Source organism: Nasonia vitripennis, assembly GCF_009193385.2.
Source record: "Nasonia vitripennis strain AsymCx chromosome 3 unlocalized genomic scaffold, Nvit_psr_1.1 chr3_random0014, whole genome shotgun sequence".
Lineage (NCBI taxonomy): Eukaryota > Metazoa > Arthropoda > Insecta > Hymenoptera > Pteromalidae > Nasonia > Nasonia vitripennis.
In genome coordinates this window covers 473752-495849 of record NW_022279635.1, presented here as the reverse complement: position 1 = coordinate 495849, position 22098 = coordinate 473752, and the positions used below count along the sequence as shown (strand labels likewise).

Below are 22098 nucleotides of genomic sequence, written 5' to 3'. Positions count from 1 at the left end.
GTTACTTCCAGTTGAAGGGGAAACAGTGTGGTCACAATACGGTCCAGCAATTCTGGGCTCTTAGGAGGGGGAATATAAACTCCCTTTATCTTCTTCATTACTACTTGGTACGGTCGCCCCCGGGGATCTAGCTGAACCTCGTCCTGTAACTCTTTAAGGCACCGTCGTTTATTTTCTCGAATTTTTTTCTTGAGTATCCGTTTAGCATCCTTCATTTCTTTGTTTACGGCGTCTACTATTTCTCTACCTCGACCAGTCTTGTGGTATTTCTTCCGAGCCCGCTGTTCCCGTCTTCTGGTTCGATGACACTCGCTGCGGGGAGCGTCAATTTCTTTATCCCACGAGTATACTGGCGGTCGTCTATTATTGGGAGCCCTCCTTGACATCGTTGCGTCGCAGGTTCGGGTAATATTTCCTATTACCTGCTCGACCCTATCATTCGCCAAACAACTGTGTTTCTTCTAGAGCCAGCAGGAATGTCCCCTTATCATAATCGTTTTCCTTCCGACTCTTTTTGTCGTTGCCCTCCCGTTGAATTTCTGTTTTGATATTTTTATCTCCATTATTATCGCTTGGTGGTCACTATTTGTGTAATGATCGCTTACCGTTCATGATCTAACTAAGCCAATCAGGCAGCTACTGACAAACGTGAGATCTATGATGGACCCTGCGTCTCCTCTTTGAAATGTGTAAGAACATTTCTGGTTAACTAAGACCAAGTCAAGGAGGGCGAATGCTTCCAATAGCGCTCGTCCGCTTTCATTCGTCCTTTGGCTGCCCCACTCTACTGCCCAGGCGTTGAAACCGCCTGTGTCAGTGCCGGTTTTCTTCTTACAGCATCCTGTACTAGCCGGTCCAACAGTTGTCTGAATTATCGACATCGGTCTGTTCTATCGACGTTTTAAGAGAAGCATAGCAACTGTAAATGTGTACGCCTGCGACCTTAGCGCGTACGAATTCTTCATTACGTCTTGTCAGTTTTTCCTGGAAAGCGGCGTCTCCGCATGCCTATACTCTCTTTCCACCTGTCCCTCCTTTACAGAGTACACGGTTGGGTTGGTTCTCACACTCCTTTGCTTTGTGCCTATCTTTTCCACATTTAAAGCAAAGCTTACTTCTATCTTCAGTTACTGTGCAGTTTCTGCCGATATGTCCAAAACCAAGACATTTATAACACCTAAGCGGCTCGTTTTTGCGGTTAGCCACCCGGATCCTACAGTTGACCCATCCTTTTCTGATCTTAGTCGCTATCTAAGCTGGTACCCGTATTATTGCAATCTGCGGGTCACCGTACGTCTTTCGCAGAGATCTTATCGTAGAGTCTTCTATGATGTTCTCTTCGCCAATTTCCTTCTGTAGTGCTTCTAGTACCTTCTCTTTTAAGGTAAGCATGTCTAGATCTCTTACTTCAATGGTTTCTTCTTGCTGGAGTGCTTTTATTGTGGCGCCTTCCACTAGTACCGCTTCAACTGCTTCTTGGAAGTCCGAGATTTTGACTTCTCTTGTGCGTTTAAGCTCTATCAGAAGATCTCCTGCAACTGTTCTGCGTATTTTATTTACGCTATTCACCAGCATCTTAAGTGACGGAGCCGCTTTCATTCGTGACAAAATGTCTGCATAGCTCTTTCCTTCTGCAGCCTTGATGATTAAAGCATCCGGTCTAAGAGGTCTTGCCCGCTTTGGTTCATCCTTACTGGTCCTATTCTGGTTTGTAACGCCAGGTTTGTAATGCCTTTTATCCTCTTTGCTTGCCTTTTTTTCCTTTTTCTTTGACTTTCTTGTGGCGACTTTCTGCCATGCTGCCTTTTTAGGTTGATTATGCTCTTTTTTATTTCCTCCATTTCTATCCTACGGAGTAGTTAGGGCTTTCTTTGTTGTACCCGCCTTCCGAGATCTAAGACTTGGGGTTGCCTGGGTTTCCCTCCCCTGAGTTCCCGGGCGTTGGCATTGCTATAAGTTATCATCTGCTATGCAGAGATTCTTATAGCTTGCTCTTATGATTCAGGCAAGATTTTTAACTTGTTTGTGCATATTGTGCCTGTCCCTGACATAGTCCATCAATTCATCGATTCTGCTGCCAAGGCGATCCAAATGCGCATTCCTTTGCGTTATGCAAACAGCTCTCTTATCCTTGTCTGCATGAACATTTATTTCTATATCACCTGCGTCTCTACATGCAGCAGTGGTCAGGTGACAAACCTCTGCGGCTCCTAAGTGAGTTTGCCTCCCCCCTCCCCCCCTCCCCAAACTCTATAGGGCCAGCGCCGACCATCAGGGGTTTCACCCGATCGGAATCGACGGCGGGACTGGGCTCTGTGGCTTGACCCGTGTGTGTGTGTGTACACGCAGCCAAACACACATAAAACACACATACACATACATGCTAAAAGATTTTGATGACATTTACAAACGTTATAGCTGACTTTAACTTTTTATAGCTACAGTTAACACACCTTAAAAAGTAAAGTCACTATACCTTCTGAGAGCACATCGCAGCTCATGTCGCTTCTACTATAGGGTAAAAGCAATAGCTGCATTTTCTTCTCAGTTTTAACATAAATACGGTCATTAATATACGCCTATGCATGACACTTGTGAACACAATTTAGAGATTCTCTGAAACGTTAGCTAAATCCTTGAAAACGTATACATATTGTACAATATTGCAAATCGTTTTAATGCTTATTTTATATTATTTATTATTTATTTGATTTCTTTATTTCAAAATTGAAAAAAATTTTTACTTTTAACCAATTAAATAAACTATGTCTTTTGATATTGATTTTTTGGTTTTGAAGATTCAAGAGATGCTGTAAGTAAAAAAATTGAAGCTGGAAGAATCAAATTTCCTAAGATGGATTGGGCTTCGGAATCTACTTACGTGACTCCTGAAAGAAATACATTTTCGCTTGAGAGTAATGAACAAGACGTATCAAATGCTAATAATAAGCCAGGAATTTTCAGTAATGGTATCATCCGCGATGAATCTCAATCTAATGGAGAAAATGAAGATGATGACTATGTAATATAATTTTACAACAACAAAAAAAAGTTATAATCAGAAACAATTTTTACTGTTTCAAATAGTTACTTAAGGTGCGGTTGGAGATACAAACACTGTTTTTCAATGATGATTGTTTTTTTTTAAAGAAACATTCTAATAAAAACCCAGCTCTGAGAGTGCCTAGTGTTAAATTTAATGAATCATTTTACCAAAAGAAAATATAAATCAGACTTTTTTTCTAAACTTGAGAATTACGAAATGCAAAAAGGGGCAGACCTCCAGCCGCCCCTTGACCGTGTACATTAACAGCTATTTGTTTTAGTTCTGTTTGTTATTGCTAGCTATTGTGGTCATCTCCTGTTTGCTACCTTTAGTGTATCTATTCTCATTAGAGATTATTGTAGTTTAGGAGTAAATATCTTCTCATAATAAACGTGTTACTATCCATATTGAAGAAAAAATTCCCACCATTGGTCGCACGATTTTTCATACGATCAATCGCGCGAAGGAAAATAACGACTTATCGGCAACTATCAAACTTTTTTTGTCGTGATTAGTGACGTGTTTCATCGCACAATAAGTCTCGTGACTAATCGCGTAACTTGTATGCAATGCATTTTCAAATAAAATAAAATTGTTCCAAATGCAAAATTAGTAAGCTTGGTAGCAGATTCAAAAGGTATCATCCGAATGGTAACACCTATATTGGCCACCACCCTTACAAATTTCGTATTTTGAACAATTTTATATTATTTGACAATTGATTAGAGATAAATGGCGTGACTGTTCAAGTGACTAATTGTGATACTCATCACATGACTAATCGCGTCGAAAAAGTTTGACAAACTGACGCAATTATTTGCGCGATTGATTATGCAAATAATCGCGAAATTAATCGTGCGATTTTTTAATAGTGATAATCTCCTATATGACGTATTTTTTTGACAATGAAGGTTCATCAAAAGACTATGAAGTCCTTTGACTATATATTGAGATACTTTTTGGAATATTTTCTCGGATATTCTGATCTGCTAAAAAAAATGAAGTAAATAACGTGCATCTAAAACATTAAAGACAGTATGACCTAAAGTTTATAATAGGAAGTAACTATTTTAAAAAATTGTTTCTGATTTGTCCGTCAAAATATTTAAGGTGCATATACAGCCTTTTTTTTGTTCATGACTTTAGTATATTATTAAAAAAAATACTGCAGGTTGTGTGCGTCTAGTACACAGCTTACTTTTCTTATTTCTTTTTTTATTTTTTTAATAATTACATCATGTACCTCAATAATATCATAATTATAAAATAAATTAGTTTGAAAGGAGCTATATACTAATAAAGAATTAGACATTCTGTATTTAAATTGGGTTGTAAATTCACATTGATCGACCCTTTATGGTATTATTAAACACCAAACAACAAAAGTAACAATTACCTTATAATAATAATAATAAAGTTAAATTACGATAAACCACGACAAAGTTCCCCTACGTAATGTAATTATTTATCATTTCACGAAGTTTTAAGTTTATATGTCAATATCACACAAAATAAATATTAAATTACATGATTTTGAGACATTAATTAAACTTTGTTCCAAGATATGGACATATAAACTTTAAATTGTATTAAATGAGGGATAGTTAAAATACGTAAGGCAGCTATTGGATTCTGGCACCGAGGCGAAATAGATAGATATAGCTCATCAAGATGACGTCACTATCCCAGCGTTTAACATGGAGTCAAATGTAGCAGATTTAGTTTTCTGTTAAAAAAATAATTTCTGTGTCAAGTATTTGCGATCGACAGTAACGTATTGATAAATGGCAATATTATATAGGTTGTAGCCATCGCGTGAAAAGGTGCTGCAGGTGAAAAATGTCTATACATCTACTAAAACGACAGAGGATAACCACACTTTTTTCGATACCTGGCTTGCAAAAACATCAAAATTTTTTACAAAATCCAGTGAGAATTTTTTTATTTTTCTCCGTTGTTAATGCTCAAAGCGATTTTCTGTGCATTAAACAGATCTTTTTATCTAAGATTTTAATTCTTGTTTTCTCTGTTCCCACAATTTCCCATTGTACAAGAATTGTTAACAGTAATTATTAGTACTTTTTCTACGTTGTGTGAACTGTCTGCTATCCACCGCACTTATGTTAATAATAAAAATCATAAATTCATCTTAAATTGCTATACTTCGTAATTATTTTGTCTGAAATCGTCTAGTTTTACTGATCACCGCGAGATTAGGGGCAAGTGTGTTAGATACCAATATTGTAGTTTATTTTGATTTTGTTTTTATAATTTGTTAAAAGCAGATCAGTTTCTTTTGATGTCCGCTATTTTGTGGCGGGAAATCTGGATCTGAATTTACTTTCGGACCTCATTATCATATAACTAATGTATTGCATTGCAGACAAAGAATAATTCATTATCTGACAAGAATAAATCAATAAAAGAAAAAATAGTTGAAGATTATAAGCTTAAAAAATTTCTCTCAACGAGAAGCCTATTTGCAGAGAATAAAAGGGATAAATTACAAGTTGCAATAACAGCCAATGGTGATTCAAATGGTGATGATGATGAAACTCTTGCTAGCCATGAGCCTTCAAATCTTTTGGATGAAGAAGAGGAAGCAAATAAAGATAATCAAGGCACTATGACCGAAAATTCAACTAATGCGCAGAGTAATAAACCAAACATCCAAAAAAGGAAGCCAAAGAAATATAAAATAGCGGGTTAGTAGTTTCATCTTTAACTTACATTTTTTCCTCTGTGTAACTTTTTAAACTGCTCTTTTCCCCCCTCCCTCCCTCTCTGTTCCCCACCCCTCTCTCTTCTCATCCCACCCACTCCCCCTCCCTCTCTCTCCACTCTTTCTTTTTCTCCCCACCTCACTTTTTTCTAGAACTATTAATTTTCTTGTTTCTCTTTATTTCTCTTTTTATAGATTTTACTCTTACTTGCCTTCTTCCTTTGCTTCTCTCCATCTGTCACTTTATTTTCTTCTTTACTTTTGATATATTTTATTCTTCTATTTAGTTGCAGAAAAATTCGAACTTAACATAGAACACAAGAGATATGAAGAGCTGCATGAAGACGGTATGTCATGTTTTTAATCCTTTCTTAAAAAAGTGATTGGCTTTATCGTGAAGCATTTAATAAATAATCAGTCGCCTGCTACAAGAATTTGGGAACGCAAATTAAAAGTGCGAATTTTATTACATAACCTACAATCGCTTGAAATTGTTGATGCTCAGCAGGCGGCAAAATTCAAATTTTATTTATGACATGATAAAAAGTGGGCGCAGCGCACTTAGATTTCCTAGTACACCAAAAAAGTTTATCAGCAAACATTTAAGTACGAGAATGTTTAACTTTTTTTTAAATTTAAAAATCGGACTTTTGAATCGGTATTCTTTACCAACAAATTTACTTACAATCTGACAACAAAGCTTTCGGATCACCAATCTTATTCATTGTGCATCTAGGGTATAAAGTACGCTAAAACTCCTTCTCTTGATACGGGGCAAGGAAAAAATTATTTCCTTCCACTGATAAGAGAAACTCGATTTTTTATTCATTTTACGTGCATAAAAAGTGGTGTTTTTCATGCACGTGTCATAAAAAAGTCCATTTCTTGACTGAGTTTGGAAAATATCCCTGTGTTTGTGTTTTTGCCTATATTACAATAATATGATAATATTCAAACATTTTCAGATCTATTTAGGATTAGATGTCTCAGTAGACAAAGAAATATGGAGAGAAATGAATAAGAGAAAACCTAAAAATTCTATGATCTTTTTGAGAGACTTAATGGAACTTATATGGCCTGAAAACGAACTAAAAAATAAATGTCTTAAATTACATCTTACCTCGTTTCGATACCCTGGGGATGAAAGAATGGAGTTTGAGCCAGTCGAATGCAATTACTCAAAGGTACTTTTGTATAATCAATAATAATTATATGAATAAGCATACGGATTCAGTTCAAGCACTCGGCCTAAAAAACCCACTTAGCCTTTGGTGCACATCATATTTTTTGTAACGAGCGGACATATTTTTGTGTTTTTTCGTACGTGTTAAACAGGGCTGACGTGACTATTTTATAACATTGCAACTACGCTCTTGTTCGAACATTACACAAAAGTGAAATTCAATTTTTTTGTAAATAATAAATAAATAATGAAAATAAATCAAAATCAATGCATTTTTAAAAAGATTAACAGATTAATCGATACAAAAAACGCGAAAATCGTTCGTTTGTTACAAAAAAGACATTTAAATAATTCTGATCCTCCTGATCCCTCGTAATTACCCGTCATGATCCCTCGTACTTACCCGCAATTTCACGTGGGCTGGATACCGCTGTCGATTATGACGTAGGAACAAACTTGGCACGAATGATGGAGAATCAGAACTATTTATTACTACATGGTACACCCAGGGAGGGGAGGGGGAATTGGAATTTTCTAGCAATAGCGAGCTATTTGCGCACGAAAAACGAATAGGAAATGAAGGACTTCACAGTGTATATAATTTCAATAAAATGTCATTCTTACATGTTTATATATTTTTAAATAAATTTTAACTAATTTAAACATTTAATAACAATTTTGAAAGTCTCTGAGCAGCGGAAGAATAAGTACTTTTCTCTCGCTGCGTGAAAAACTTGATTTTCTATTCTCTTTTCATGCAAGAAAAAAGCCCTTTTGCATGCACTTGTCAAAAAAAGTTATTTCGTTCCTGAAGTGTTCTTTGAGCAAAACTTCGGGCTCTGATAGTTCCGCTGGTCAAAAGTCTCGATAGACTCAAATTCAAAAAACCTTTTACTAAGTTTTTTCAAAAAATCATAATTTATTAGTTTCCACTTTATACATGCATCTATGCAGTAGCATCGTGCTGTAGAAAAATGCTCTGAGATCCCATCTTCAAAATGTTATTTCTTGAAATTATATTGTATCTTGAATATAGAACATTTATCAAGACTTTTGATTAACAAATGAAGTACGACCAGAACCTTAAGTTTCAAAGTTTTTCAAAGAACGCTTGTCTTCTGCTGCAACAAAGATGAACTTGATACTGACAGTAACTCGTGTAGACATTCCTCAAGCGCTTATTGATACAAATTAATAAACCACTAAACATATATAACCCTTATCTCATAATCGCATAAACTCCTGAATCTATAAATTTGTCTGTATATTTTGATCCTTACAACCATTAATCAATTAACCATAAAATCCTAAAACCTTTGAATCTAGAATTTCTTGAGCTCATAAATCCATAACGGAATAAAACTACTTTGAACTGACATATAATAAAAAATTCTTGTTTCCATGATGATATCAATTGCAAAAGAAAAGTATCATAGTATTAAATATGTACTGGAACAGTCTGGCAATTATAGAATAAGTTTTGTACATATTATAAGCCAGGCAAAACATTGCCAAAAGCCAGCTTGAATAATGGTTACTTTATCACTATTCCAAACACTTTTTTAGTTGTCTTACTCTAAAGAAGGCACGTGGAAAGTAAAAACTAACAAAACCGAGCGCATCTAAAGTAGTTAACGAGCATCAAAAATACAACAGGATCTTTTTTTAAATACATAAAATTCTTTCTTTTCCTTCCTGTTGTGTAAATGTTCCTGTACATGCAAAAAGTTAATTAATAATAATATAAAGTCAAAACTCGCAATTACGGAATCGTTATCAGTATAGAATGTTTTCCTGCTGAGCTCAATTTTTGCAGGTCAACAGCGAATTTATGAGTGAGCCAGTGCTATAAAAGAAAAGTGATAGGCTTATACACTAGTATCCTGCACGGGCATGAATAGAGTTTTTATACCTTTATTCACTTTAGCACTCTATTTTTGCCCCTACTTTTGTTTTGAACGCCTTTTTACTACCAATTTTCTGGCTCATGCCTCTTACGCCTGCGAGGCATTTCCGGTCAGGACCCAGACTCACACATTTGCTAGTTAAGCTGACAATAGTTTCAGTTTTAGCGACCAGCTCCTCACCAGTAAGGCCGACTTTCTCTGCCTAGTGCATCGGACTGGCTACCCTAACATTTTTTTTTATTTACCTCTGATATATTCTTCACTATTGTTTCGCATTCGCCCAGGCATGTGCCTGTGAGACAGGAAAACCCCGAAATTACATTGAAAAAAAAAACTAAAAAAAAATCCAAGTGACTTTACGGGGAATCAAATTCTTGACGCCTTGAACAGCTGAGTTTTCGTTAGTTAAAATGTGTGCCTTAACCAACTGAGCCACGCACCGCTCATTAGTCATGCTTGGGTGCCCAATACACATCGTGCCGTATCGGACTATTTATGATACTCGTATCGTAATATGCAATTATGTCGAGGCTAGTCCAGCAATCATTTTCAGAAGTATTAACATTATTATTTACGAATTCGTAGCTATTTTCTGTATGTGAATCAAGCTTCTTCATGCTGTTTTGTCAAATTTTAAGAAAGCTTTTTGACAAGAAATAAGAAGGTTAATCTATTGTCAAAATTATTGGTCAACTGGTCATACTGAACTTTCATTTTTGTCGATTTTGGGTAGACCACAGCACCTTGGCATGGCTGCATCTATCTGAAGTGTCTTAGTAATTTGCCTCGTTACCATATAACCTTACACCTTACAATTTCTTGTTGACAGCTACGGCAATTAGGCATGTCAAGTTAGCCGCCCTTAACTCCTCTGTCCCTGTTAAGGAGACATCCCACATGCTCTGCCTCGACCCCGCGACAACAGGACATCTAAACAGTAGGTGAGAGGTGGTATTTTCTTCTTCTTTGTATTATCTGCAGTCCTCAGAATCTGCGAATCCTATTTTCTGTAGGTGGTACACTATCTTTCAGTGTTCAGTTAACCAGTCCACGGCTAACCTAAATCCATTTATTCTTAATCCTCTGGTAGACGCAAGCTATTTCACCGGTAGGGTGTAACCTATGATATCTTTGTCCTGTCTAACTCCATTGGCATTTTGCTACCTTGCACAACGTTGCTATTTGCCAATAATTCCAACGTCTGTCTACAGTTTAGAACAACTTTTAATGTTGTAACGTGGCGGATGCTCACTGGGATGGAGGGCCCAGCGAACAACTCCCGAACACCAACGTTGACAATTAAAGAATAATCCGGCCGAATTTATTAATAACAGGGCGCCAGGCCGAACTACACTTTGCCCGCGACACAATACTCTCGTCTTCTACCGCGGCTGTGAAACTCTTTCCCTCGCGAGGAGGTTCCGATGACGAACACAAAGTATTTCGGGTGATACTCTCGGTCTTACGACTATGCGAAATAGCGGGTGATTAGGGACTAAACAACACTTTGCTCGATATTTAAGTACTAAAGTAAGAAAGAATTTTTATTTACTCTTTTTCTGACCACAAATTACACAACTCAACTTCTAATAGAATGCGTTAATTCCGACTATCGAACTCACTCTCACTCACACAATTTTCGTCGCGCCGCGTACTTCGAAATTCTCTCGCGCCACGTGGCATCAATGAATGCTCGTTCCCGGCGGCCACTAGCTTCACTACGAGTTCTCGACACCATGAGTCTTACTAACCTGGCTACCAATTTCCGCACCACAACTGTTACTTCCTCTCCTCCTGATGATGTCTCGTACTCTAAGAAAAGCGAACTCGCGAAGAACTCTCTCGTGCAGTTAATCAAAACCGGGGGATCCACTCCAGGTTTCGTGCTCGTTGCCGTCCGGAACTACAATGCCGCGTCGCGGGTCTCTGCGCCACGAGGACCTCATCGAGCCTGTCGATAATCGATATTTCTCGCACGCAGGCGACTAAACAGGCGTCGATACAGAAGTCAATACGCGCGCGATTCGAACCGCGACTCATTCTCTCACTCGCCGCGTACAACGGCGCCAGTATGAACTGGGCTTATGCCCTCTACACATTTATCTCCAATGTTAGCAGGCGCGCCTCCACCGGTTGCCAATCGGGTCTTCTCCCTCCACTCCAAAGCAGTCGGGCCTCGGCATACGTATAGCTATACACTCGGCGCGCGCGCGCAGCTGCTGACTCGTCGTGCTGCTGGCCGTGCGGTTTCCCCCTTTCCGCACTGCCGACTCTCCAGCGCTGCTGCCTCGTGGTCTCGGCGCGCTTGCTTCCGTTGACGGGAATCAAAGCAGCGCTGCTCGGATCCGGGAGTTGCCGTACTGGTCAGCCGAGTGTGCGATTGCGTCGTCTGCTCCGGTGACGTGACGTGCGATGAAACTGCTGGCCACGACTCCTCTCTCCTCTCGTTACTACTACAATCACCCAAAATATTAGCAATTACTGCCATTGGGGCGACTCCAGTAACGAGAGCGAGGCGAGGATTCTGTGCACAGTGAAGACGAGCTAATCTCGTCACAATGTGATCTTTACAAGAGATTGTATGCTCCCTAGACCAGCATACCAGTCTTCCAGGGGCCATCACAGAGTTACTTCAAAAGAACTTCTTAGCTGCATACAGACGCTGAAAGTACTAGCAAATCGCAACGTCGTAAGACTACTGTGGGTCCCAGGTGTCCAGCGTGGTGGGCAACGAAATGGTGGACAGGCTGGCGGGCAGAGGCGCTGATAACCTCTCCGCTGGCTTAACGAAGAACTGAGCGCCAAATGGCAGAATGCCGAGGGACTCAGACAGTCCAAGAATATTTTAGGCGATAGCCTCTACGCTTTACGTAGAGACTTGCTCCAAGTGACCAACAATCTCCTGAGGAGTAGGAGCATCAGTCGCGCCATTCAGTGCATGAGTTGCATCGGTGGCCACGGTAAGCCTACTAGGCTACGTTAGGCCATCTAGGCCTCATTGATTACCACACGAGAACACAACCGGCTCTTTTCAGGGCCAGAAAGCTGTCCTACTCTTTGGAGGGGTATAGCAATGTCTTCTTCATAAACCTGTCAACCAGCTTTTCCAGGGTGAATTTGATGATTCCATGAATGAAATCAGGCTGATTAGTCTGAAGTCCTTCGTGACCATATGTTGCGCTTTGTCTGATTTAGGCATGAACGCCACCTTTGTCAGTCGCTATTCTTTCGACACATACCCCAGTGCCAGGCATGTCTGATATAATTTCTTCAGGGGATGTGTTAGTATGTTGATGCCTCGCTGCAGAAGTGTCGGGAACATATCATTCGGACCTGTAACTTCGTAAGGCTCGAACAAACTTGTTGCTCACCTTATCCTTGCTATCTGTCTGCGTAACTTTAATTTTATTGTATTGTTTACGAAGTCGTCGTCAGTATATAGTTGTTTCAGAGAGATCGACGAAGTATGTGATTTTTTAAAATATTATTTATACTTTGGATTACAGAGCGATCCTAAGGTATTTCATCCCCGTTTGAGTCACCCAGAATCCTCACACTCATAAACTTTCAGCGCTTGTTCGTTCCCACTATTCCCAGCTTTCTAGCCTATTCTAGCCTCCTTTAAGATTCTCGTAGATACTTTTTATAAACTCCTTTATTATAATCTAAATTTAATTAATTTTACGTATTCACAACTAAAAAAGAAATTTTTTTTTACAGCTAAGGTGCCAATTCACTTATCTCGTCACTACACAGTGTGAGCTTATATTATTAGCATAAACTTGTAGAAATTAATTTTGCAAATCCTTAATTTCATCACATATCCATTTCTTCCAAACACCATAGACCTCTATTATATAGCTTCTAAATCAATCAAATTACAATTATTATAACCTGTCCTACTAAAAACCCCATTCGACAACTCCCGTGATCACTCCGCTGATTACTCACGCGTTTACTTACGTGACTAAACACGTATGTATATCGATAAATTAATAACCCACACGAGAACTAACTTGATTATATAATGAAGCAATTTATTTTAATATTATAACGGGGTTCTTTATCCCATGTATAAAGAGTCAGTGACGAATTCACTGATCTATCGAATAGCGAGAGGAGTAAAAGCAGCAGCTCGTTGCAGGCTTCTTGTAGGCTGTGTGGAGCCTGGCCCGTAGCGCAGTATGCTGTACGTGCTCGTCCTCGAGCACGTGAGCCCGCGGAGGCGTCGTGAGAGATGATGCTACGTAGCTTAATCGCGGATGAAATGTATAATCGAGAGGGACGAACGCGGGGAATAGGTAGAGAGTCAGGTGCGAAATAACCAAGCGCAGGTTGAAATTCTAGTTAAATTTATATAAAACTAAGTAAAGAAAGATACAATCGCAACGCTAGGCAAGAGAGAGAGAGAGAGAGAGAGAGAGAGAGAGAGAGACGAAGCAGAGTCTAATGCGGAGAGAGAGAGAGAGAGAGAGAGAGAGAGAGAGAGAGAGAGAGACGAAGCAGAGTCTAATGCGGAGAGAGAGAGAGAGAGAGAGAGAGAGAGAGAGAGAGAGAGAGAGAGAGTAGCGATCAAGCGGGTACTTACATTCGCCTTCGTGCTGGCTCGCAAGGATGCCTCGTGGCTCGACCGGAAGGGCGCAATCAGACGACCGTGTCCCACGCTGGGCAGCCAGGAAGATGCCTCGTGGCCTTGTGTGTGTAGCTGGGTGCAGCGGGAGGACGAGCGGCGATAGCTGCTCAGCTCGTGACTGACGCGTGAAGATGACCTTCACTGGAAAATGCTCGTACCTCATTGCTCGGTCTCATACATGCGAGAAAGTGCGTCGGGGAGTCATACGACTGAAGACGCAGAGACCAACGACCAAATTTTCCATTCGGATGTTTTAAATTTTGAAGCCACACTAAGCTATGGTAATCTGTTACTACAGTGAAATGGTAGCCCTCAATGTAAGGTCGGAATTTCTCGATGGACCAAATTACACTGAGACATTCCCTCTCAGTCACCGATAACGTTCGCTCTGTAGCAGACAAGACGCGGCTCGCAAAGCAGAGCACGCGGTCCTCGCCGTCAATGCGCTGCAAGAGAACGCTACCAAGCCCTGTATCGCTGGCATCACATTCAACGATAAACGGAGCGCTGAAGTCAGGTCTTGCTAGAACTGGGGCGGTTGCAACTAGTGCTTTGACTTGCTCAAAAGCTGCCCATTGCTCGTCTTTCCACTCGTATTTAACATTCTTACGGGTGAGCGCAGTGAGCGGTTCACAAAGAGTGGCAAAATCTTAACGCCGAGATAATGCCCTTCGGACATGCATATTTTAGACTTTTTGCGATTTATTGCCAGACCAGCTTCATTTATCCGCTTCAGGATCAAAGTCAGCCACTTTATGTGATCTGAGAAAGTATCTGTCCCAATAATAATGTCGTCTAGATATGCGAAAGCATGTGGCTCCATTTCTGGGGTGATCAATCTGTCAGCCAACATCTGAAATGTAGCTCTCCTGCGAGGCCGTATGGCATCCTGACGAATTCAAACAAACCAAGTCCAGGTACGGTGAAAGCTGTGATCGGGATGGATCGCTCGGTAAGAGGTATTTGTAAAAATGCTCCTGAGCAGTCTAACGCCGTTATATATCTAGCATGCTGTATTTTCCGCAGTATCATGTCCATATAAGGAAGCGGGTACGCAGCTATTTTTGACACAGCATTAACCTTACGGTATTCGACGCAGAAGCGAAAGCTGCCGTCGGACTTCCGGACCATAACCACTGGACTGGACCAATTACTTTGGGACCTTCGAATTATTCCGGCGCGGAGCATCTTGTGCACTTGCTCATACATCTCGTCCTCTAAAATTTTCGAAACAGGGTAATACCGCTGTTTAATTGGGCGAGCACTGCCAACGTCAATATCATGATGAATCCATTCTATGCAGCCTAGCTGTTCACAGGAAGGATCGGGTAGCAATTCTTTCATTAGACCGTCGATTTCTAAGCGCTGCTCATCGGTAATTGCTTTAATTCCGAGAGAGGCGAGCGATAAAAGCTCCTCAGCACCCATAGACGAGAGAACGGCTGGTATCTCAACATCTGTGCCTTGGAGCAGTAGCTTATTTGCTACTGGGTCAAGCATCGCCGAAAATGCGCGAACGAAGTCTGCACCCAAGGTGCATTCAGTATCGACTTCGCTTAAAATAAGAACATCGATTGAATGAGTTATCCCCCCTACAGTGAAGGGCAATCTGACGCTCCCTACTATGGGAACGTAGTGACCGTCGACTGCTCTAGCCCCGGGGCCCACATGAGGTCGTACGCGCATATTTAATGAAGCAACGAACGATATGCCTGTGGGGCCGAGGACAGTGCGCTAGGCTCCAGTGTCGTAGAGTCCTTTTAATGTGTATTGGCTAACCTCTACGGCTAGCCACCACCGTGGGTACTTCTCTACCAAAGCGCTGGCTACAGTACCTCCATCGCAAGACGCCTCCACATCGGTCGAGCTACTCGTGGCTAGCGGTGAGTCACTCGCCGTGCCGTGCAGTGTTTGCGCTACTCCTGTTTTGGCAATTCTTTTGCACATTCTGGGCAGGAGAACTTAGTGTACCCTGGCCAGCTGCAATTCCAGCAGAGAATTTTATCGCCAACAGGTCCTGCCGGTTTGTCTCTATTTTTGTCAGACTTGGGAGTAATCGCATCTGTTCGATTACCTCCCCGCTGCCAGCCACCTCTACCACGTTTTCCTCCACGACCTCCGCCGCCAACGCGAGTTGACGCTCGATGGCTGTCACCCGTTCCTTGTTTCGGTGGCGTTTCCTCTTCAGTCGAAGAAGATTTATTTTGTGGAGAATTTTTCCCTGCGCTTGACGTGTTGCGGCTGGGAGAGCTTAGCTCTTGAGTCTTCTTCTGGAAGAACTTCTGAAAATGCTTCTCCAGATCTTCTTCTTTCAGAGACGATAACTTCGCGTCTAACGAGGCAACGCTGGCCGGCCTGGCTTTGGTGACTTTATTAGCAGGCCTATAAGCTGTTTCCGGCAGCATGCTCTGTTCAGCTGGAGGCGGCGGCTTCTTTAGCTGTTGTTGAAGATCTTGTATTATATTTTCTAAGTCAACAATTTTTGATGATAGAGTCTGGACTTCTTCTGCTTGCTCGGAGATGTAATTATTCATCTCCAATTGATTTTTCTGCAGTTCAGCCTCCAATTTCCAAACTCTTCGCAGTTCTGTAGCTACCGCCACCTGGATGAATTGAACATCACCGCTTGGCAAAACAGTGCGGACGAGAGGCGGATCCATATTTTGACTTGTCCTCGATATGCCCTGCGGCGTTGTGGAGGTTAGCGTAACTTGTGCGCCAGCTGATCTGCTATAATGTGCGCCTGTAGGCACTGATGTAATTGTAGTAGTAACTGCTATGGTAGCAACGTGTGCTGGTGCAAAGCTATGGAGCGTCGGCCCTCGTGGCGTTTCCAAGTTTATTAAGTCAACTTCCTTGCGTGTTTGTTGGCTTGAGTCGACAGTCATTGTGAGTGATCTGTCCCTAGCCTTTTGGCTATCATGTGGCGAGCTTGACGGTAGCTGCGCGTTTTCTTGCAGTGCGACGTTGTACGTCGCAGCCGAGCAAATCGCGCGTTATTGTTTGCGCGACAACCTCAACGAGAGCCAGGCCTTCATCCCCAAGTCTCCAGAGAGAGAGAGAGAGAGAGAGAGAGAGGGAGAGAGAGAGAGAGAGAGAGAGAGAGAGAGAGATAGAGAGAGAGAGAGAGAGAGAGAGAGAGAGAGAGAGGAAGAGAGAGAGAGAGAAAGAGTACGGGAAGCCAGCACCTCCTGGGCTAGCGAGGCTTCCGCTGGGGGACGGGAGACTAGTGTTCGTCTCTCCTACACCAGGTAAGAACCTTTGGATTTCTCGGGATACTCTTGGTGCGAGCCATTAGGCCGCCGAGAGAAGAGAGAGAGAGAGAGAGAGAGAGAGAGAGAGAGAGAGAGAGAGAGAGAGAGAGAGAGAGAGAGAGAGAGAAAGCCGCGGGTGTGTGCGAGAAAGAGTAAGCGAGGCGAGAGAGCGGTGTGTGGTGCGGGCGCACACCTCGACGTCATCCACGCGAGGCATTGGGCCAGCCTGCGCGAGAGCGAGAAAGAGAGAGAGAGAGAGAAGCGCAGCGCCGGAGAAACGCGGGAGAGTGTGTGAGTGAGTGAGAGAGCGAGAGAGAGAGGCATCGGAGCATCCGAGAAATCCTCGCTGCTCGATAGCAGCAGGTCGGGCTTGCTGCCAACGCGAGGCAAAGCCTGTGCGCGCGAGCTCCGAGAAGAGCGAGAGAGAGAGAGAGGGAGAGAGAAGTAGAGAGGGGGGAAAGCAGATAGCTACGCCGGCGTCGGTTCAGGCATCGCCGGGCCGGGACCGCTGGCGCGAGCTGTTGGAGAGCGCGCAGCTACGTGTGTGCGTGCCCGAGAGTAGAGAGAGGGGACCGCGTTGGTTTGGCCGACGACGCCGCGGTGAGCGCGCGCGGTGCTCGCGATTATACGTACGCGAGAGAGAGAGAGAGGGAGAGGGGGGGAGAGAGAGAGCGGGCCGGCCGCGTAGCTACTCGAGCGGGTTGCGCCGAGCCGAAATTCGGGTGTGTGAGAGAGAGAGAGAGAGCAGACGGGTCAGACTGCGCGACGTCAGAGCCGAGAGTAGAGGTGTGACGGCGAGCCCTGCGTGGCTACTGTGCGTGGGCGGCTACGGCCACCACGTTGTAGGGAAGGGCTGGGACAAATATACGTGCAATATAACTTAATAACTTGTGTGATTACTTCTTGCTTCTTTCCCCACGTTCTCCCAAACGTCGGCGATTACGCTAAATCCCGCGATTATTGGAAAATCTTGGCGCGTACGAGGCGTCAAGTGTTGCGCACCTGTACTGGGAGGCACAGCGTCGCAATTGGCATCCCTTGTGGGGAATTCGTGATCGCCGAGGTGGAGAGGAGGAGAAATTGGGAGTGTAGAGAGCGTGCGTGAGAATAAGAAAGCGCGATGAATCGAGCTGCAAGTAAGGAAACACATGCAGCCATAATGCAACGGCTGATGCATAGCTCGCGCGATGAAATTTAAAATAAGCCGGTTGTCAGAGTACGAACTCGATGATGAGCTCGAGGCCAGAGGTTTTGGCTTGCGTGGCTCTGCTGAGGTTCGTCGCGACCGATTATTACGCGCGTATATTTCGGAAGCCAATCCGACTTTAGACGGAGTGCCGTGGTATGAGTGGGATATCGAAGGCGAGAGAGTTGCGATATCCAACGAGGAAATGGAGTGGCGTATTTTAGGAGAAATTCCATCAAAGAGGGGAAAGAAGAGAAGGGTGAACGATGACAACCAGGTAAGGTTGATCATCAATCCACGTTCTAGCGAAAGCGAGGACGGAGGAGACGATCACCGAAGCGGTGTCAATTTAAACGTGCCACCGAGTACGGCAGTGGCGACTACGACATCGTCGAGTGTAGTCACCTCACGGGCTGGAGCGGCCCTGGTGACTGCTACGGCGGCGTTATCAGGACGACCGATTACCTCCGCAGTAATTGGAAACTTGATATCGCCTCCGACTCCAGCACCGCGTGGCTACCGGTTTGAGAACCGCATGCCAGTGAGACACCCGGGAGCGTGGGAGTATTTCTCGGCTCGAATAGTACGAGGTATAGGCGAATCACCTATTGCCCGACCGGAACTCAGAGAAATTCCGAGCACGGTTCCTGTCGCCGAAAGCCGACCTCCGCTAGGAAGAGAGCGGTGGTATACACCATCGACCACTCTAGCGGGAGGAAATGTTTCTGCGACAGCCAACTGTAACGAGCAGAGAAATGAGGAAAGCTCGTCAGTAAGCTCAAGAGCGGGAAGAAGTTCGGCTGATAGCGAAAGAGAGAGTGAGAATCGGTATCGGGAAACGAACGAACGCTTGAATGAACGCGTGACTCGTATAGGGGAACACCGCGCGAACGGAATGATGAGCTCGAACTTGAGGGCCATCGCGTTTTTAATCAGGCGATGAATAAGTTCGATATCCAGGTAGAGGAAGAAGAAGTGCAACGACGGCATCAACGCAATCTCCAACAAGTACGTGAAGAAGCATGGAACAAGGCGCGCCAAGTGATTCGCCAGCAAACCAGTTTGCGTAGAGAGGAAGAGATGAGATCCGAAAGTCTCCGGCGAACCTCGACGCAGGCTATAAAACGGCCAACATTGCAGTGTCAGAGGTGGGGGAAGGAAAGAATTGCGGAGCCCGTTAGTCACTCAGAGAACCAGAGAGAAGAGAGAAAACTGTTCTTCGACAGAACGAGGCCAACCGACAGGAGTTCGGAGAGTCAGTCGGATGTCCCTCACACGAGCGAGAGTCGCGCGAAGAGGACCCGGAGAAGCGAGCTGGGGCAGGGAGGAAGGAAAGAGAGTGTCGCGAGAGTACGAAGTCCAAGAGGAAGCTTGAGTCTATTGAGCGGCAGCGACAGCGAATTAGAGCATAGCTCGAATCATGCGTCGACGGGAAGACTCTCGGTGCGAGGTTCTCGGAATGAGAGGATGGACAGCGCCCGAGATATCACCAAAAAACTCAAGGACTGGGGTTTCCAGTTTTCCGGAGAAGGCCGAAACGAGGACCCAGAAGAGTTTTTGGAGAGGTTAAGTGATTGCCGAAGAGGTACTCGAGCTTCGGATATCGATTGGATAAACGTCTTGCCTTGTATTTTCCAGGGCGAGGCGGGCCGTTGGTTCCGAGCCAAGAGAGAGAAAATTCAGACGTGGACGGAGTTTTGTCGAGAATTCAGGCACCGCTACGTTACTGCATATAACAGGGAAGATTTAATGGAGGATTTGAGGAGGAGGACACAACACAAAGGTGAGAAAATCACAAAGTTTCTCGCCAAATTTGAGTACATTGTGTCACGCTTCCATCGACCCCCATCCAAAAGAAAATTGTTGCAGATAGCGTATCGCAATATTCTACCCGAGTATCGGAAGGCTATCGGTGATAAGCTCATTGATAGCTTGGAAGATCTCGAGAAATATGGTCGCCGGTGGGAGAAGCAGCGAGACTTGGACAGTCGATATGCTCCGCCATTGCCAGCCGAGAAGATGCACGTTCCCGGCGCGGCATATACAGGAGGGGTGACTAAGCCCAAGGTCGCTGCAGTCGAGACGGTAGAAAAGGAGAAAGAAAGTGAGGAGACTCAGAAGAAGGGCAAGAAGTCGAAAGCTAAGAAAGCTATGACTTCAGCGTCCGCTTCTGAGTCGGAAAAAGTCGCGAGTAGAAGCACTAACGCCGGCTCTGGTAATAAATCAAAGCCGACGGGAAAAGATGCTGCATCGAGCCAGGATTCGGGCAATAAACCGAAGGGCGGAGGAAATCAGCCACGCACCGGAGGGAATACAGCGGCGGGGGCGGGTAAATCGCCCTTAGGACCGACCAACGTGAGCGCGGGAGAGTTTCTCGGCGCGTGCTTCACGTGTCACCGTGTAGGTCATCGCGCCTCACAGTGTCCCGAAGTAGTCTGCTACAGATGCAGAGAGAAGGGGCACACCTCGAGGAACTGCACAACCTGACCGCAGTCCAATTAGACATTAGAGGCTGCCAATGGTTCAAACCGTTAGGAGTAGAGAAAGAGAGCGAGAGACGGAACGCTGCGAGGAGCGAAAAACTTCAAAGCTCGCCGAAACCGCTCTTTGTACCAGGCATTAGCACAAGGGAAAGTGCGGATGATGGAGAGGTGGTAGCCGGAGGAAACACGAAAAATAGAAATTTCCTATCAGTGAGCCTAGGCGGGCATGTGTTTCAAGCACTGCTCGATCCTGGGCCAATCAACTCTATCGTTGATTGGCCCAGAAATCGCCGAGAGATTTCGGGAGCGGTTAACGAAGAGCACGACTAAGCTCCGCACAGCCACGGGGCACATTCACTCAGTGCTTGAAGAATTGGAGATGATACTCGATATAGGAGGTAAAGAACAAGCTATATCTTTCAAAGCCGCACCGTCGCTCGAACAACCAATGATCCTCGGAATGGATTTTTGTAAGAAATTCGATTGCGACGTGCGACTGGGAAGAGGTTTGTGGCGTACGGAAGAGGGCGAGTGGCGACCATTTGCTGATACAAACAACAAAGAGGAAGCTACCGTGTACGCGGAGTGTGCCGGCCTGTCGACTATCACGGAGGAGGAGCGTGCGTAGGTGAGAGAGCTAGTGGAAGGGATCCTTAAAGACCAAGGCTCATCGATAGGGCTCATGTATCTTACGGAGCACCATAACGAGCTGATGGACTTCACGCCGATTCGGCATAAGCCTCGGCGTGAATCTCCAGCAAAACAGCAAGCCGCGGTCGAGGAAGTTGAGAGATTGTTCCTTGAAGGAATCATAGAGAGATCGGCGAGTGATTATACGAGCGCACCTGTCATGATCCGCAAAGCCGACGGAACATGGAGGTTTTGCGTCGATTATCGAGATCTGAATCGAGTCACTATTAAGGATGAGCATCCAATCCCTAATATGGACTCGATTACAGATAGGCTACGCAGTGCTCGTTATCTATCAAAGATCGACCTGAAGCAATCCTATTATCAGATCCCGTTGTCGCCAGAGAGCAGGAAGTATACGGCTTTTTCTGTGCCGGGCTCAGGCCTGTGGCAGTTTAAGCGTATGCCGTTCGGTCTGTGTAACGCGCCCAGGACCCAACAGAGACTAATCGATGCTTTGTTTGGGCCTGCGTGCGAGCCAGCAGTGTTCGCCTACCTCGACGACCTGGTGATCGCCACGGAGACTTTCGAAGAGCATCTAGAATGGCTCGAGTTTGTCCTGAAGCGACTCACGGGCGCGGGGCTAGTCGTGAATGAGGAGAAGTGCGAATTCTGTTCTTCGCAGATCAGGTGGCTGGGTTTCTTACTGGACAAGGAGGGACTGCGTCCTGATCCCGAAAGGGTAGAGCCAGTGAAAAACTTTCCGGCACCGAAAAACGTCAAACAATTGAGACGATTTCTGGGCATGTTGGGCTGGTATTCGCGCTTTATCGAGCGCGAATCCGAGCTCAAAGTCCCGCTCGTCCGACTGCTGCGAAAAGATCAGAAATGGGAGTGGGGAGATGAGCAACAAGAGGCTTTTGAAGCTCTCCGACACGCGCTCACCGTGGCCCCTGTACTTGCTCGGCCTGATTTTACAAGGCCGTTCAAAATGCAATGTGATGCCAGTGGCGCGGCTATCGGGGCCGTTCTGACTCAAGACCATGACGATGGC

At 44.2% G+C, this 22098-nt stretch overlaps 1 protein-coding gene across 3 annotated transcripts in view; it reads left to right on the top strand.

Annotated features, from left to right (window-relative positions):
• Positions 1–22098, top strand: part of LOC107981478 — a 43640-nt gene that overhangs the window by 8691 nt on the left and 12851 nt on the right. For 2 of the 3 annotated variants that reach the window (XM_031928013.2, XM_031928015.2), the window contains exons 3-6: positions 2799–3022; positions 5430–5751; positions 6056–6115; positions 6734–6952. In XM_031928013.2, coding sequence (XP_031783873.1) covers positions 2799–3022; positions 5430–5751; positions 6056–6115; positions 6734–6789 — 662 coding nt within the window. In that variant the 3' untranslated portion in view covers positions 6790–6952. Of the gene's footprint in view, positions 1–2798; positions 3023–5429; positions 5752–6055; positions 6116–6733; positions 6953–12578; positions 12616–22098 lie in introns of all 3 variants that reach the window. The other variant, XM_031928014.2, reaches the window with a different exon arrangement.